This window comes from Mesoplodon densirostris, chromosome 1, assembly GCF_025265405.1.
Source record: "Mesoplodon densirostris isolate mMesDen1 chromosome 1, mMesDen1 primary haplotype, whole genome shotgun sequence".
In the NCBI taxonomy this organism is placed as follows: domain Eukaryota; kingdom Metazoa; phylum Chordata; class Mammalia; order Artiodactyla; family Ziphiidae; genus Mesoplodon; species Mesoplodon densirostris.
In genome coordinates, this window is record NC_082661.1 from 456,332 (window position 1) to 475,188 (window position 18,857).

The window sequence follows — 18,857 nt, forward strand, 5'->3', positions numbered from 1 at the left end:
GCACTGCAGGGATCTGGCTTTGTCTCCTTCCTGATGGAGAGCCACCTCCATCTCCCACACGGTTAAAGAAGAGCCCACCCTCTGTCCATCCTGAACCCTCGTCCTGCTGCCCTCAGCTCCCCAGGGCTCCAGGCTCTGGCTGGCTTCCCCTGCTCTTACTCTGTGTCTCTCCCTCTGTCCAGACTGTGCTACTGTGCTATTTTAATTATGGTAGCTTCAGAGTGCATTTTCTTTCTTTCTTTCTGTCTTTTTCTTTTTTTTTTTGCTGAGCCGTGTGGCTTGTGGGATCTTAGTTCCCCAACTTGGGATCGAAGTGAAAGCGCCAAGTCCTAACCACTGGACTGCCAGGGAATTCCCCAGAGTGCATTTTCATACCTGGTGGACGAATGGCCCTCCATTTTTCCCCAAAAAATGTTTATTTTCACATTTGTCAGGTTTAAAAAATATATATATAGGTTCCCCCATTCCCATTAAAAAATAAAAACCCCCAAAGGCTGGAATTTTATTGTAACAGCACTGATGTTGCAGAATTTGGGAAGGACCAACGTCATACAAGATGAAATACTTGGATGTCAGCAAGATGGCTGTCCCTAGATTGTATCCCTCTCAACAACAATTTGGCATCCATCTGCAGACAAAATTGCCTTTGTGGGAGCTGTGGGATCCAGCAACATATGCCAAGGGACCTGGCAGGAGTCTTGCCCAGCTGTGTGTCAGGTGAGAGGCAGACAAACCTCTGTCTTGGTTGTGGACCCTTTAGCTAGACTAACTAGGGAAAAAAAGAGAGGACTCAAATAAATAAAATCAGAAATGAGGGACGAGACATTACACCTGACACCACAGAAACACAAAGGATCATAAGAGACCACTATTTATATGCCAACAACTTGGATAGCCTAGAAAAAATAGATGAATTCCTAGAAACCTACAACCTACCAAAACTGAATCACGAAGAAATAGATAATCTGAACAAACTATTACTAGTAAGGAGATCGAGTCAGTAAATCAAAAACCTCCCAACAAAGACAAGCCCAGGACTAGATGACTTCACTGGTGAATTCTACTAACATTTATTTAAAGAATTAATACCAATCCTTCCTAAATTCTTCCAAAAATTGAAGAAGAGGGAACACTCCCAAACTCATTTTATGAGGCCAGCATTACCCTGACATCAAAGCCACAAAAGAACAGTACAAGGAAACTACAGACCAATATCCCAGATGAAGATAGATGTAAAAATCCTCAACAAAATATTAGCAAACGAAATTCAAAAGTACATTAAGAGGATCATATACCATGGTCAAGGGGGATTTGTCCCTAAGATGCAAAAATGGGTCAATATACACAAATCAGAAATGTGAGTCACCAATTAATAGAATAAAACATAAAAATCGTATGATCATCTCAATAGAAGCAGAAAAAAGCATTTGGCAAAATTCAGCATCCTTTCATGGTAAAAACTCTCAATGAACTGGGTATAGAAGGGATGTACCTCAACATAACAAAGGCCACATATTACAAACTCGCAGCTAACATCATACTCAATGGTGAAAGGTTGAAATCTTTTCCTTTAAGTTCAGAACAAGACAAGGATGCCCACTCTCATCATTCCTTTTCAACACACTGGAAGTTCTAGCCAGAGCAATTAGGCAAGAAAAGAAATAAAAGGCAACCAAACTAGAAGGGAAGAAATAAAATTGTCTCTCTTTGCACATGATATAATCTTATATATAGAAAATCTTAGATGCCACCAAAAATCTTTTAGTAACAACAAATTCAGTAAAATTTCAGGATACAAAATCAGCATGCATAAATCAGTTACATTTCTATACACTAACAATGAAATATCTAAAAAAGAAATAAAGAAAATAATCACACACACAATAGCATCAAAAGCAATAGAATATTTAGGAAAAACAATAAAATATTTAGGAATAAATATAACCAAGCAGGTGAAAGATCTGTACATTGCAAAGAATAAGGCTTTGATGAAAGAAGTTGAAGACACAAATAACTGGAATGATATCCTGTGTTCATGGATCAGAAGAATTAATATTGTTAAAATGTCCATCCTACCCAAAGCCATCTATAGACTGAATGCAATTTCTATCAATATTCCTATGGCATTTTCATAGAAATAGCAAAAAAAAAAAATCCAAAAGTTTGTATGGAACCACAAAAGACTGCAAATAGCCAAAGCAATCCTGAGAAAGAACAAAGCTGGAGGCATCACACTTCCTGGTGTGTGTATTACACAGCTCTAGTAATCAAACCAGTATGGTATTGGCATAAAAACCATCACATGGAACAGAATTGAGAGCCCAGAAATAAAACCACACATATACAGTCAACTAGTATTTGACAAGGGAGTAAAGAACCCTTACTGCGAAAGGGCAGTCTCTACAATAAATGATACTGGGAAAACTGGACGGCCACATGCAAAAGAATGAAACTGGGCCTGTATGTTACACCACACACAAAAACTAACTCATAATGGATTAAAGAATTAAACATAAGATCTGAAAACCATAGAAATCATAGAAGAAAACATAGGGGGAAAGCTCCCTGACATTGGTCTTGGCAATGATTTTTTTGGACATAACACCCCAAGCACAAGCACCAAAAGAAAAAACAAATAAATGGAACTACATCAAACTAGAAAGCTTCTGCATAAGAAACAATTAATAACGTGAAAAGGCAACCTATGGGAGAAAATATTTGCAAACCATTTACCTCATAGGGGGTTAATATCTGAAGTAGATAAAGAACTCACACAACTCAAGAGCAACAAAATAATCTGATTAAAAAATGGGCAGAGGGACTTCCCTGGTGGCACAGTGGTTAAGAATCTGCCTGCCAATGCAGGGTCACGGGTTTGAGCCCTGGTCTGGGAAGATCCCACATGCTGCGGAGCAACTAAGCCCGTGTACCACAACTACTGAGCCTGTGCTCTGGAGCCCACAAGCCACAACTACTGAGCCCACATGCCTAGAGCCCGTGCTCCGCAACAAGAAAAGCCACCGCAGCGAGAAGTCAGAGCACCGCAACAAAGAGTAGCCCCCGCTCGCCACAGCTAGAGGAAAGCCCACGTGTAGCAGCAAAGACCCAATGCAGCCAAAAATAAAAAAAAATTAAAAAAAATGGGCAGAGGGAGATTTCCCTGGTGGCCCAGTGGCTAAGACTCCACGCTCCCAATGGTCAGATCCTACGTGCTGCAACTAAGAGTTCTCATGCCTCAACTAAGAGTTCGCATGCTGCAATTAAAGATCCCGTGTGCTGCAACTAAGACCCGGCACAGCCAAATAAATAAATAAATAAATAAATAATTTTAAAAAGATGCTATTTTTAAAAAATGGGCAGAGCAACTGAATAGACATTTTCCCAGGAAGACATACAAGTAACTCCCTGGTACATGAAAAGATGCTCAGCCTCACTAATCATCAGGGAAATGCAAAGCAAAATTAAAATGAGATATCACCCCACACCTGTTAGAATGGCTGTTATCAAGAAGACAAGAGATAACAAGCGTTGGTGAGAACGTGGAGAAAAGGGAACCCTTGTGCACTGTTGGTGGGAACGTAAAGTGGTGCAGCCACTGCGGAAAACAACGTGGAGGTTCCTCAAAAAATTAAAAACAGAACCTCCATATGATCCAGCAATCCCACTTCTGTGTGTATATCCAAAGGAAATGAAATCAGGCTCTCGAAGAGATATCTGCACCCCCATGTTCACTGCAGCATTATTCACAAAAGCCAAGACGTGGAAACAATCTAAGTGTCTTTGGGTGAATGGATAAAGAAAATGTGGTCTATATACACAATGGAATATTATTCAGCTGCAGGAAAGAAGGATGGTCGTTGAGGGCATTGTGCTAAGTGAAGTAAGTCAGACAGAGAAAGACATACTGTATGACCGCACTTACATGTAGAATCTAAACAACTGAACTCATAGAAACAGAGAGTCGAATGGAGGTTGCCAGGGGCCTGTGGGCGGCGGGGAATGAGGAGACAGTGGTCGAAGGGCACAAACTTCCAGTTACAAGACGAATAGGTCCTTGGCATCTAACGCACAGCGTGGTGGCTACAGTCAACACTACTGTACTGTTTACTTCAAAGTTCCCGAGAGAGTAGACCTTTAGTGTTCTCACCACCAAAAAGAAATGGTAGTTAGTGGTGGAGGTGTTAGGTGTGAACTAACCCCACGGGGAAATAGTTTTGAAATATGCTAAGTACATCGAATCATTAGGCTGTAGGCCCTGAACTTACACAACAGTAAATGTCAGTTTTGTCGCAGTTAAGGTGGAAAAAATACTTAGTGTGAGGGACAGGGTCCGTCTGCTCATTTTCTCGTGCCTTGTTTGTTCATCTTTAGCAAAGCGGTTTGCTGTGCACTTACAACCCTCCCTGCCATGTTCACTCCCGGGCTTTCTGTGGTCGTGGCTGTTATAAGTGGGACGTTTTCCATTTCCTCTTGAACTGGTAACTACCAACACAAAGGAAAGCTACGTACTTTGGGGGATGTATCTTGCCTTCCGCTGACCTCTGCAGTCTTTTATTCTATCATTTTCCACCGAAGCCCCTGACCTCTCAGGCCCACAACCTCGTCACGTACAGACAACGCCAGCCTGCTCAGGAGGGTGTCCGGCTACCCACTCGGGGCCCTGTGAACACGGCTGGTGCCCACCCTGACGGCCCGCAGTCTGTCCGCTCTCCCTGTGCACGAGGCCGGGCCCCTGGGCCACTGCCAGCCTCTCCCGGGAGACACTGGCACCCCCGCCCTGGTCCCCAGGCGGACGGCAGCCTGCTCCCCACCCTCACACGCTGATCTCGCCCTCCGCACCCAGGGCCTCCGTCTGGGTCCCCATGGAGCGAGCGCCCAGGGCTTCCTGAAGGGGCCAAAGGTAGGTCAAGCTGCTGCACAGACTCAGGCAGACGCCTTGGTTTGGGAGCCCTGCTGGGTGCTGGGGGTGGAAGGAAAGGCAGACCTTACGGGCCCCGACCTGCAGGCCAGGCCGCAGCTGTGAGGCCCCCAGCAAGTCACAGCCCTGAGGGTGAAACCTGGCTCTGCACCAGGGTATCTGCTCCTGCCCTCCACACCCTGTTGTCCCCTCCAGGAACACTGGTACCCGTCTACCCTCCCACACATGCATCCATCCATCCATCTGTCCATCCCCTCTCCATCCGCCTCCCACATTTATTTCTCCTCCCTCCCTCCCTTCCTTCCTACTTTTCTTTGTATCCGTATCTATATCTTTCTGTCTCTGTCCACCTTTATCCATCCATCCATCTTTTTTAGTTTGAAAATAACTCAGCAAACAAACTTCTCATCGGCTGTCAGATGACACTGCCCACTACACTCTGGCCAACACCAGCGTCTTTGGCCCTCGAGGTCTTTCCTCCTTTAATTCCTGTCTTGGAAGCCCCCCTAGTGGTGATCCTGTGAACCCTACTGGGGTCCCCCTGTGGACCACGGCCCGTGAGGCAGGATCTCACCTGCTCTGCTGCCATCTGAGCACAGAGCGGGGACCCCAGATCATGGGCGGTGCCAACACCGGGATCGGGGCACTGGCGCCCACGCTGACACAGGTGTGAGGCGAGAAGGACCTGCTTGCCCCATGGGAGGAGCCAACAGGGAAAGTCACCAACCACCCGCTAGGAATTACGGCGACTCAGAGAAGAAAACTTGTCATGATAGGAAGATTCCGGGGACAGGAAGCATTAAAAAGGAAGGCGGAGCACCCTTCCTTCCCGCCAAGGACAGTCTCTCCCTTCCCCCTGAGCGTGGCCCCCATCACTCCTCCCTGCCTGTCGTGGGCCTGGCTGTCCCTACCCCCTGCAGCAGGTGGGCTCCCTGCCCCGGGAAAGCCCCTCCACCCGGGAGCTCTGTCACTTGCAGAGTGGATGGCGGCTCCCTTCCGTTGCTGGACTCGCTTTCTCTCAAAGGGGGGGGGGGGTGCAGCGCCGTGTACACCTCAGAGGACGGAGCAGACAACTCGGCACAGAGGACAAGTGACGAAGCGACAGAGGACCCTAACGGCCCAACACGCGGGGAGGGACCTTTGGCTCTGCTCGTCACCTGAACACTTAGAGGCCACTGCAGGGTTACTAACTGGCCTGATTTCAATACTGTTGTGTCTCAAGGATCAGGGAGGCCAAGGAAGGGACTGGGATGGGCCGTCGGTGGAGCAGTGAGGACACACACCGCATCTGTCAGTAAACTGTGCCGTGGAACAATTACAATAGCAGCGTTAAAGATCACTGATCACAGACAACCATAACAAATCTAATAATAATAATTATAAAGCTTGAAATATTGTGAAAATCCCAAAATGTGACAGAGATACAAAGTGAACAAATGCAGCTGGGAAAATAGCACCGACAGACTTGCTCAATGCAGGGCGGCCACAAACCTTCAGTTTGTAAAAAATGCAGTATCTGCAAAGCACAATAAAGTGATGTGCAATACAGTGAGGTCTGCCTGTATCACAATAAAAAATAAGAAAAAACCCAACCCATTCTTTCAGAAGAAATCCCAGTGGAAATAAAGAAACACCTAGAGGGACTTCCCTGATGATCCAGTGGTTAAGACTTCGCCTTCCAACACAGCGGGTGTGGGTTTGATCCCTGGTTAGGGAGCTAAGATCCCACATGCCTCGCAGCGAAGAAACCAAAACAGAAAACAGAAGTAATATTGTCACAAATTCAATAAAGACTTTAAAATGGTCAAAAAGTCTTTTTTTTAACAAAATAAAGAAACACCTAGAAGTGAACGATACTGCACATGCCATGTGGCAAAACTCGTGTTCGGAGGGAAATTCTTAGCTTTAGGTGTTGACCCTAATATTAGCAAAGAAGAAAAGCTCAGACTGATGAGCTGCGTGTCCAACTCAAGTTAGGAAAACTCACTAAACTCGAAACAAGTACAAGAAGAAAGAGACTGGAACATAAGAGCAGAATTGATGGAGAAGAAGAAACCAAGATGGGACAGGAGACCTCACACCATACAAGGTGGGCTCTTTGAAAAGCTGCTGGAAGAAACTTTCACGTATGGAGGTTTGCGGAAGTTGCTCTGGCTCATACGTGATTTGGCTTGAACTTTGTGCTGGTCAGAGCAGCCTGTCTTTTTTTTTTTTTTTTTTTTAAGATACATGTCCCTGTCCTCCAGGAGGGCAAAGGGAATAACCGTCATTTAATAACATTAATAACAGTAATTACACTCATTATTGACATTCACTCAGCACTCACTACACGAAGGGCTGCTAAGGAGATCAGGGCTACAGGACATCAGAGAGGTGAGAAATCCCCACGGGATCCACTGGTTGGGAAGGCTTCTGGAAGGTGGTGGACTTGACGGGTGCAGAGCGGAGGCCCGGCAAGCCCTTCTGGGGGCAAATCATTGTGTGCTCGCTGCTGCCATGTTAGCTGCACTCACGTGCAGCCCGTCTTTCTAAAAATTTTACTTTATTGAAGTACAGTTGATTTACATTGTTGTGTTAATTTCTGCTGTACAGCAAAGAGACTCAGTTATGCATATATATATTCTTTTTCATATTCTTTTCATTATGGTTTATCACAGGATATTGAATATAGTTCCCTGTGCTATACAGTAGGACCTTGTTGTTTATCCATCCTGTATATAATAGTTTGCATCTGTTAATCCCAAACCCAATCCACCCCTCCCTTACCCGCCTCCCCCGTGGCAACCACAAGTCTGTTTTCCATGTCTGTGTGTCTGTTTCTGTTTTGTAAAGTTCATTCGTGTCATATTTTAGATTTCACATATAAGTGATATCATATAGTATTTGCCTTTCTCTTTCTGATGTACTTCATTTAGCATGATAATCTCTAGGTCCATCCATGTTGCTGCAAAGGACATTATTTTATTCTTTTTTATGGCTGAGTAGTATTCCATTGTGTGTGTATGTTTGCGTGTGTGTGTATCACATATATACCTATATCACATATGCATATATATCACATCTTCTTTATCCATTCATCTAGAGCAGCCTGTCTTAAGCCCTGCTGAACACACATTGTACAACTGCTTTAACGTTTAAGAAAAGGATATATTTAAAAATCAAAATGGAGTAACTGTGGTTCAGCCATCCAGGATGGAGCCAGGTGGCTGCTGTGGATGTGGTTTCAGACACATTCCTGCATCCCTGAGAACTTGCATTCGGGACCCTATCAGACTCAATGACACCACGGGCCGTTCTCAAAACAGTATCTGCCAGCAGCTGCCACCCACAACCTTAGGTCTCAAGTCTCTCCTTGTAACTATGCCACCATTTCAGACCCCAACCAATCATGCTTGACCAGCACCCTTACTTCTTGCAGCTCCAATCCTAATTCCTGACAAACAACTTGAGGAATTTTGTGGATTTTGCCTTTATAAGCCTTCCCCATTTTGTAGCCTGGGGAACATGATTCAAGTGCTTCTTGAATCTTTGTCTCTCGGGCTATAGTCCTCAGTCTGGCTCACATAACACTCTTTCCTTTCCTATTATGAATTATTATTGATTATTTCTGTTGACAAAACTAAGAAAATATATAACCCCACCCCCTCGGCAAGGCTGGCAAGAGAAAGTACAAATAAATTATCCAAGGAGTGGAAGAGGCGCCTACGATGACGCAGTGATTCAGAAAGGACCTCAGCTGCAACTTTAAAAACACAGGTAACAATGGGTAAATTTTTAGAAACATATGGTTTACCAAGAAGCTGACTCAATAGGAAATACAAAACAGATAAATCCTATAATTATTAAAAATAGAGCAGCAATTAAAAATCTTTGCTCCAAGGAAACAGATGGCTTCATAAGTAAGTTTGACCAGACTCTGAAGGAACAGACCATCCCATTCTTACATAAACTATTACACGGCAAAGGAAGCGGGGGCATTTACATAGAGCCAGGATAGTCCTGATGGCTCACATGAGTCAAAAACATCAACAGAATGGAAAACTACCAGTCCACTCGAGAAAAATACACAGAGACCCAAAGTAGGCATTAGTCAATCAAATGCAACGGTGTAAAGAAAAAATCGGACACAGCCAGTTTAGGTTTCTCTAAGTAGGAAAGGTTGACTTAATGCTAGAAAATAAAAAAGGGAGACATTAACATCTTCATGATCATTTCTAAGTATGCCGAAGCATTTCCTGATAGAACCCCATCCCTCTGGCACAGCGGGGACCTCAGGGGGCCGCTGCAAATGTCATCCAGGGTGGGGAGGTGGGAAGAGCTCTCTTAGGATCGTGGAGAAATCACTGACCCCATCACACCGCTGCTCCAGGCCCACTCAGGACACTTGGAAGGGGAACCTGGCACCAAGCCTTTGGACAGCGGGATCAACACTGCCTGCCACCTTCTGCTGGTGATTTGATCAGTTAAACAGAAAAACTAAAAGACTCTATAAGTTATCAGAAATAATAAAAGAATTTACCAAGATGGCTGATGTAAGATTAAGATGTTAAAGTGAACTGCATTTCTGTAGACTTGCCCCAAAAAGCAAAAAAATGTGATTAGAAAGATGACCACCCATTTAGAATAGAATCAGAAAATACCTCATTCCTGAGAATAAACTAGTAAAGGATATCCAAGTAAAACTTACAATAAAGGTTTTAAAATGTTATTGACACAGTAAATTAGAGCTAAATAAATGAAGACGTATACCATGTATAACATACTATAGGGGATGAATTCTCCCCAAACTGACCTACACATTCAGAGCCATTCTAGTCAAAATGCCACCAGAGCTTTTCCTGGAACTTGACACTAATTCTAAAATTTATGGAAGAATAAAGAGTTAAGAATAGTCAGAGCGCTTCTGAAAAGAACAGGGACCGGGCACGTTCGCTGTGAGATGCTGGGCTCGTGGCGGAGCTGGGGTCAATAAACGCAGCTTTAGTGCAGGGGTGGGCAGACTGCCATGGACTAGGGCAGAGGCCCGGGAAGCAGACCCATTTTTGTCTGAAACTGGGGTGTATATGGCTTAGGTGGCGTGTACCGGGGCCAGCCAACAAACAGCTGGGAGCAACGGTTATCCATATAAAAAAAATGAACTTGGATCCTTGCCTCACATACATTACAAATCAACCTCGGGACTGCCCTGCAGGTCCAGTGGTTAAGACTCCACGCTCCCAATGCCAGGGGCCCGGGTTTGATTCGATCCCTGGTTAGGGAACTAGATCCCACATGCTGCAACTAAAGATCCTGCAACTAAAAGACCTGCCGCAACTAAAGACCTGGCACAGCCACATAAATAAGTAAATATTTTAAAAAAATCAGCCTCAGGTGGACTAAATGTGAAGAACAAAACTTTAAGGCTCTTGGTAGAAAATGTCAGTAAATATCTGTTGGATCTTGAGGCTGGCAAGGTTTCTTAAGGCACAAGAAAACACCAATAATTTGACTATTTTAGAAATGAGAAACTTTTTTTTCCATCAGAGGATGCCTTCAGGCAGCTTTTTTCAAAGCGTGGTTCCAGAGGCCAAACAATTTCCCAGCAACAGGCCGTGGAGGCTGCCAGGGCCGCGGGCCTATGCTGTCGCAGCAGACTGGATGCAGACGCGGCCGTGAGAACCCAGGCCTCCGTTGAGCCGGGCATTCAAGAGATTTACAAACGTGTAAAGCGATGCCACTCTCCTCACTGTTTTCTCTGGAGGGGAATACTGTTATTTCTCACGGAAGCATGTTATATGTGCTAGCATGCAGTGGGTTTACGGCTGTCACTGAATGAATTAACAGGTAGACTTTTTACGCATCTCTCCATTTTAACCTGTAATACAGTGAGTGCTGGCAGATACAACCCACACAAACAAAGCTCTCTGGGCACTCAGTGATTTTTAGGAGTGTAAAGGGTTCCAAGAACCAAAAAGTTTGAGAACCGCTGCCTTCAAGGAAGTCTGACACAGGGTGGACATGGCTTTTGCAGTCCTGACAAAACGGACGAAAATACAGGCAGAAAAGCTGAGCAACTGGATAGAAATGGGCTCTCCCACAGAGGGGGTCCCCACGCCACCACCTGCAAGCCCACTGTCCTGACCGACAGGAACGCAACCCCTGGCAATCCCAGCGGAACCCATCCCGCAGGAGGGGGTGAGGGGTCTCTGGGCGCTGGTGGGTGCGCACCTCAGGCAGCCCCTCAGGTAAGAGTTGCCCTGCTCTGCAAGCGACCCCGCCGGCCCGTTGGGAGCTCTCGCTGGACACGCGGAGGCCACGCAGAGCAGCACTGACCCCACCAGGACTCCCCCTACGAAGGACATGACACCCAGTGCGGAGGAGTCTAGGGAAATCACATAAAAGGAAATTCCAGAAGCTAAGACGCAGCAGGAGGCTCTTTTTAGAAAGTGAAAGCAGCAGGAGTGGGCCCCCTCCCTTCTCTAGGCCCCCTGCCCACCTCGCTGCAGTGGGGGTGCCCAGGGGCCCTGGAGGCCTCGGTTCTAGGCGTGGCTGCCTCTCACTCTCGTGGGTGATTCTCCGGGGCCATGAGCTGCCCCTGCCAATCCCTCAGAGGAGCTGTGACCCCCGTCAGTCACCACCGGTCATTTCAGGCGCTTTTAACATCTTAAATATAGTAAATTCGCACTCAGACAACATGCCAAGCGCTGTAGTGAGAAGCATGCGGCTGGACGCGGGATATCGCAGTGGCCAAGTCGCTGGGGACCCGAGGGGACAGAGGTGGGCGTGCCGACCGCAGGCACTCACCGCCGCCGGGTGACGGTCGGAGGGGGGCCGGGCACTGGCCCACCTGCTGCCGCTTACCTCAAAGGTGTTCCCAGTCACATCGAACTCCGGGGGGACAAAGGCTCCCTCGGGGTCGTCTGGGTGGGAAGAGAAGGCGCCGGGTCACACGGCGACCCTCCCTTCCCACTACCCCCCACCCGGGTCACTGGGGAAGACAGGCTTCCAGGCTCTCCCGGGATGGGGAGCTGCGAGCACCAGTGCGTCCCGAGCCCCACAGCGGTGGGGAGGGGCGGAGGTACCAGCAGGTTACCATGGAAACCCGGTTCCGGGACCATTGGCCCACGGGGGGCCCGCGTCCACTCAGGCCGACTCTGCGCTCACGTTCCCCTGCGGGCGCCCGCCCGGGCCTCACCGCTGAGCTGCTCCATGAAGCACACGTTCCCGCTGGTGTTGAAGGCCAGGGTGTCGGGCGTGATGCACAGGGTCTGGAAGATGGCCGAGTGGGCGACGCTCCTCATGGACAGGCTGCACTCCAGGCACACGGCCCAGGCCTCCTGCTCGCTGAGCCCGCTGTCCCGCAGGGAGAGGATGTCGGCCAGGGACACGTTCTCCTGCAAGACAGGCCTGGGCTGAGCTGCGGGCGCCAGCACAGGGGCAGCAGGCCTGGGGACAGGCCCCCGCGGCCCCCAACGTCCAGACAACTCCCGGGAAGCAGACGCCACGCCGCAACGTTTCATTCCATGTCTGGAACGAGGTTTTCGGCAACGTCTTAAGAAACCCCACCAGACGACATCCCACGTCAGGTGCCGCAGAGCACGTGCTGCACCGTCAGCTGCTGCTGGAGCAGGTGTTGCCCAGCCTGCCCTTGGTCCCAGACCGTGCGGCCCCCCGCCGTTGGCCCGGCCCCACGGGCTCAGCACACAGACCTCGGTGGGTACGCAGGGAGCCTCACCTTCTCAGCTTGTGAGCAGGTGAGGGAAGACGGAGCTGTTGCCATGAAGGCACAGCCGTGCGCGGGGAGCCGCCAGCCCAGTGAACGTGACGTGAGCCTACAGCAGTCACGGGACACGCGAACATGCTCCTGACACCACGGCTGCTGAGCTGCCTGGACAGCGGCTCCGGGTGGTGCACGTGGAGGACACGGTCACGTGGCTCCTGCACAGCTAGACCCTGAGGCCGCCCACACAGCGGGCTCCACCTCCAGGTCTGACTCAGCTGTGGTTGTGCCACCCACACTCACTCACACACACGTGTGCACAGAGCGTGCGAACACAATCCGTCAGGCATGTGTGCACAGACGGACCCACGCCAACATGCACACAGCTCTCACACGTTTACTAACTTTGATGCACAGGCGTGCAAAACCCACACATCCACACACGTGCCCACATGTATTCACGCAAGTCACACATGCACAAACACATTCATCAATGGGTGCACACAATACACAGGCTCACACATCAGACACCCTGTACATCACAGCCCTTTTCTGACCCATTGTTTGACGCCCTGGTTAGCTCCGTGGATTTGTGTGTTCACGCACCACCAGCCTAAGGAGGGGAGGGGGACTGAGGGAGCCAGGCTGGGAGCTGGGGCCTGGGGGAGCAGACTCGGAGGGCAGAGTGGAGACTCAGGGAGAGTTGGGGTGGAGGGTCGGGGTGAGTTGGGGGTGGAGGTCGGGGTGACAGGGGGTGGAGGGTCGGGGTGAGTTGGGGGTGGAGGGTCGGGATGAGTTGGGGTGGAGGGTCGTGGTGAGTTGGGGGTGGAGGGTCGGGATGAGTTGGGGTGGAGGGCCGGGGTGAGTTGGGGGTGGAGGTCGGGGTGAGTTGGGGGTGGAGGTCGGGGTGAGTTGGGGTGGAGGGTCGGGGTGAGTTGGGGGTGGAGGGTCGGGATGAGTTGGGGCTGCTGCAGAAGAGAGGTGCCCCTGCTCCCGCCCCCCCCACCTAGCTCTCCCTCCAGCCTCCTTGCTCCATCCTCCCAGCACACAGGATGTTCTCACGTGTAGCCAAGCTGCCAGGTCCTAAAAGGAGCCTACCATCTCCTGCCCTTGAACTTCTCCCACCTGTACTGCACGGGGGCCTTGACCACAGCAAAGGAGATGAAGGGTTTAAACCCAGAAGGAAAGCAGCAGCGTGAGCAGCCGCTGTGTGTGTGTCTGGCCAAGCAGCGCGTGGTGTGCGGGGCGGCGGGGGTGCTACAGGAGGGGCATGCAGCAGGTCCGCCCGTGTGACTAGTCTCATCCCACGTCTGTTCCTTCTGAGTCCAGGGAGGGGCTCAATGACATCCTCCTGGGCCCTCCCAGCTCTTTCTCTTGGCGGGGGTTGGTTAAGATGGAGGAGGAAAAGGCAGCTCTGAGAGCAGAGAGCCCCTTGCTGGGCTCCCGTATTGTACTGACCCTGGGAGGAGGGTGGACGGGGCATAGCAAAAAGCAGAGCACACGATTAGACTGGCGTGGCAGAGAGGCTCGTGAACCAGAAATCTCAGCTTCCAAATCTCCCGGCTGGGTTCCCCGGGTTCGCTGATAAAAGGTCTTCCTGATTTGGCTCCACCTGGGGGCCTCTCTGCCCCACCCAGGACCCCTCACGACTCAGCAGAGCCCGAGGCTCCCAGGGATGCCCGCGAGGCCTGGTTAGAGAGACACCTGGGCACCGTGTGCACACATGCACACACATGCATGCGTACACACAGAGGCCTGCACAGTGAACAGCCCGAGGACCCCGTGGGCTTGGTTATTTAGGAGGGTGTGAGCCAGTCCCACTACAGAGGCCTCGTTGGCTCTCCACTGGCTGTTGGCACGCAGCTGTGACAGATGTGCTGCCAGGAGATGGGGGCCCAGGGCAGAACCATGGCACGGCTTCCTGCTCAGGCCCAGGCCTCTGCTGCCCCTGCCCAGCGGAAAGATGCCCTGGTGAGGTGGAAACTCCTCGGGGAAGCTGGAGACCTGCACCCATTCATGGGGAGCGCCCGCTGGGGGGACTCTCTGTGTGACTCTACGGGGTAACTTCCGTGGGTCCTGAGTCATCGCTTCCGTGTGGCTAAGGCCTCCACTCACTGGTCTTAGCTCCTCTGAAACCCCACTGTTACAAGGGGAAGGCGGGATTCAGCGGAAGCAAGCTCCAGGAAGGCCCCCGACACGCCCGGGGCAGGTCCTGCCACATGATGACAGATCCCGGACACTGCGCCTGCGGTCACCTCCCTCTGGGACCCGCAGCCCGCCCCCCTGGTCCATCCTGCTCTGGCCCAGGCAGGAAGAATGACCCTTCCTTGCCTGAATCCACGGCCCAAGTAGGGCAGGCGGGGGTGCTGGGCCGCCTTGGCTGATGGGCCAAAGACGAGGACAGGGAGAGACCGGGAAGCAGGTGTTGGCCATTTAGGCCCCCTCAGTCCACCACCTGCCCCCAAATTCCAGCCCTGATCGATGGGAGCCTGTGCTCTTCCCAGAGGGGCAGCTCATTACCCCATGGGCCCTGGGCCTCACGCCATGAGGCCCCGATCCACACTCAAGGGGACGGTGCCTGGAGGCCGGCAGGGGCTTCACGGGCCGAGACAGACATGTCTCTGTGTGTGTGTGTGTGTGTGTGTGTGTGTGTTGACGTGCTACGAACAGAAAAGCCAGTGAGGCTCCTCCAGATGGCTGTGCTCCAGCCTCGCCTCCGGGCACCCACCAGGGGCTGCTGCAGGCTTGGGGAGACTTCCCTCCTGCCGCTGCCCCCATGGCCTGACCTGGTCATTGCCGGCCAGCTCCATCTCCTGGGTATAGAGCCAGCCTTTCGGGCAGACCCAGAAAGCCTACCGGAGCTCGCACCTCACCCCTCACTACTGCCCAGCAAGGCGCTGCCTGGGTGGGCTCTGGGGGGAGATCTGAGGGGGAGACCACCCAGGGCAGGAAAGAGGGCCCCCCTTGCAATTGTGTGGGCACTGACTGAACCCCCATCCTGGCTGGGAGCGGGGCTTGGGAGGCAAGAGGATGCGGCTTCCCAGGGCAGCCCCTGTCGCCAGTCTGGGTCCTAGAGGGCAGTGCTGGCTTCCTGCCACAGGCCGCTGTCCAGTGACGGCAACACGCCAGCCATGCAGGAGCTTCTGCCCCGCAGACACAGACTGCGAGCCAGGGCCACGTGGGGGCCACAGGACCCATGGGTCATTCTGCATATTTCAAATGCTCCCCATCTGCTTTCAGATGCCCAGGCCCAGCCCAGCTCCCGGCCCACAGATGCTGGGGAGATGCCCTGCTGGACTCCCCTTGGGGGAGTCTGGGGACTGGGAGACGCCCTGCCCCCCGAAGGCCCCTGTAGGCCAGTGGCACCACCTGCCTCCCGATGGCCTGGGGTCTGCCTGATCCGCACCCCGGCCTTCGCTTGTACCGATGCAGTGGTGCTGCCTGCAGGAGGCCAGGGACCGGGCGGGCTATGACCTCCAGGACCTTGCTGGGCGGTGCCAGCCCCCTCAGCACGCTCCCCCGGGTGGTCTCGGCCTTGAGTTCTCGTGCTCATGCGTCGTTGCCCATGGGTCATGTGTCTCTGGGGCAGGTGCCCAGACTGAAGTTGCTGGGACACAAGTGCAGGCATCCCCTCTCCACTATCGGATGCCAAACTGTTTTCCAAAGAGGCTGGTCCACTCCATCCGCCCTACACCCTGGCAGAGAGGCAGGGCCGCTACCACCCGTTCCCGCCAACCTGGGCCACTGTCCGGCTTTCTGGGTCTCGCCAACCTGGCGCGTGCAGGAAGGTTTTCGCAGCGGGTGTATTTTGTGTTGCCTGATAATAATGAAGTCAAACGTTTTCTCATGTGTCCACCAGCAATTTGGATTTTCTCTGGGGTCACAACAGGGCATGGACGTTCCAGGGGCTCCTGTGTTCCAGGAGCTCTATCTCCTGAGCTCACTGTGGTCAGGTGATATAATTAGCTGTATAACCAGCAAATGCCTGTGTCTCACGTGGCTTGTACAGTCCTGGGTCTGGCACCCACCGTCCCTCCCTGGAAGCTGCCCTCTGTCCTTGGCCATGGTTCCCTCCGGGGGCTCCTCCAGCACGGCCCTCCTTCCTCTCACGCAGGATGGCTTTTCGGATACAACCTGACTACACAACGCTGTGCCAGGAAGCAGGGACTTTCCTCCTGTTTCACGAGAACACACCCAAAGGCAGTGCCTCTCGCCAGGGAGGGTGCGAGAAGTTTAAGGAGCCCCGAGCTTCCCGGCTGGATGCTACTACAAAGGTGGCGTCCCACTTCACCTGGAGGTGACGGCCACAGGATGATGGGGACCCCCGGCCCCATGCACTGTGCACAGCTGCGGGCTGCTCCAGCCCCGAGGGGCGCTGGGGACACTGTTACCAGGAGGTGGCCTCAGGGCACGGCCGCAGGACAGACGGTGGGCTCGGGATTGAGGCTTTGGGTCCAAATCCCAGCTCTGCCTGTCCTGTTTATTTGGCATCAGTCACCGGCTCGGTGTGCCAGGCATGGAGGACGCCCTGGAAGTGTGGGGCAGCCAGTGCAGAAAGGCCCCATGTGGAGAACCACATCTGCGTCTGCCTTGGAGAGTGATTTGGGGGGGACATGAGTCTCCCAACAGACACTTCAGAAATGCATCCTTCCGGGGGGGAGTGTTTGAAGGCTGAGGGCTGGGAGCACCCTTTCTTGCTCCATCAAAGCCATGGAGATATCCACAGGGTTCTTTATTCCCTTGCCTTTCCTCTCCGCAGCCTTCTCTCTCGCGGAATCCAGGCCACGGGGTGGGGGTGGAGGGCGGGGGGAAAGGCAGCCCCCGCCCCCCGGGGCACTGCCTCAGCAGCCTCCTCAACAGATTCTGCCACCAGAAGGGCTGCTTCTAGGGCATGAGCCCCTCTGTCCTCAGAACCAGCTCTGCTGGGAAAGTGGGCGGGGGCCATCTGAGGGCCAGGGACCTGGGGACCGCAGCTTCAGCTGTTATGAACCCCCTCTAGCCCAGGAGGGGCTGGCTGTGTCTGCCTCGCTGGCGAGCCTGGCCAGGTGGGCACGTGGAGGGTCTTGTCATTTAGAGGGCAGCACTGCAACAGCGCTCTGCTAAGGGCACACGGCGCCAGCAGACCCCATGGATGGGCGCCTGTACCTGCTAGGGGCTGGGACGGGCATCTGCACAGACCCCCAGCCTTGGGAGACTAGAGGGTCTTCTTGGGAGCAGCTGTGTCCTCTGGGGGCCACCTCTCGTGTGGCGGGGACTGGCTTGTTCAAGCGCCACGGAGTTTATTCATTTGACCCCAACCCACGGTCTGTGGGGCACTACGGGGAAGCCAGAGCTACAGGGACAAACCCAGGCGGGTGGGGAGGCGTCTCTGACAGAGTCGCAGGCAAAGTGGCCCAGTTAATGGCCAGGAGCCCCATGTGACAGAGACCCTGGCCCCCTGCACCCTGGCTGGGGGCTCAGGACTTGGGCTCCTGACTGAAGGCCACTGTTGTCCTCTATGGGCAGGAATCAGCCCTCAGTCATGGGGGCCTCCCCCGCCCCCAGCTCCTGAACAGTCTGGCCTGACTGGGCTCCGCTGCCCGGCGCCTTCCACTGACCTCCTAGGGCCTCCGCAAGGAGGAACACAGTGCCCGGGCCCTGCCGCTAAGCGCCCCCCACGCTCATCCCCCCAACAGCTGTAATCCGGAGCCCACCCCCGCAGGGCGCCAACTTCTTCAGTGACAGCCCACCCGCTGCTGTCCCAGGTGGCATCCCACGGTCCTGTCCCCTCTGGTGGAAAACGTTAAAGGCTGGTGCTGATGGTGAGAACGGCTTTGGCATCCCCCTGCTGTCAGGACCTGGCCCGGGGGCAGGGGGCCTGGGGACTCTCCACGAACCCCTCCGTGGGGAACGGTGGGGGTCCCAGCGCGGGTCGGGGGCTCACCTCGTCCTCCGGCAGAGTGGGGAGCGGCTCGAAGTCGTAGAAGTCTAAATCTTTGCCATCCTCCTCGTAAAAATCCGCCGCGGCAGCGTCCATGGCCTGCATCCTCCGTGCGCCACACTCTCAGTCACTGCCTGAGCCGCCGCGCTCGGGCCGGAGGCGCACCCGCCGCCCGAGATCTACGCGAGGCCGGCGCCCCCCGCCTCGCCTCGCCCCTCCAGCGGCCTTGGCGCCCCGGCCTCCGGCTCCGCGCACAGGCTCTGGCTCTGCGAGCCGGGATAGCTACGCGCGCAGGGCCGCCATGGTAACGCCCCCCGCGC

General features: G+C 52.8%; 1 protein-coding gene across 1 annotated transcript in view; it reads right to left on the reverse strand.

The window, feature by feature from the left end:
* The window catches only part of KNDC1 (kinase non-catalytic C-lobe domain containing 1), a 56,938-nt gene extending 38,296 nt beyond the window's left edge, over nucleotides 1–18,642 (reverse strand). The window contains exons 1-3 of the mRNA XM_060090169.1: nucleotides 18,541–18,642; nucleotides 12,093–12,291; nucleotides 11,759–11,817 (exon numbers count right to left, since the gene is read on the reverse strand). Coding sequence (XP_059946152.1) covers nucleotides 11,759–11,817; nucleotides 12,093–12,291; nucleotides 18,541–18,642 — 360 coding nt within the window. The remainder of the gene's footprint in view (nucleotides 1–11,758; nucleotides 11,818–12,092; nucleotides 12,292–18,540) is intronic.
* Between the last annotated feature and the right edge of the window lie 215 nt (nucleotides 18,643–18,857).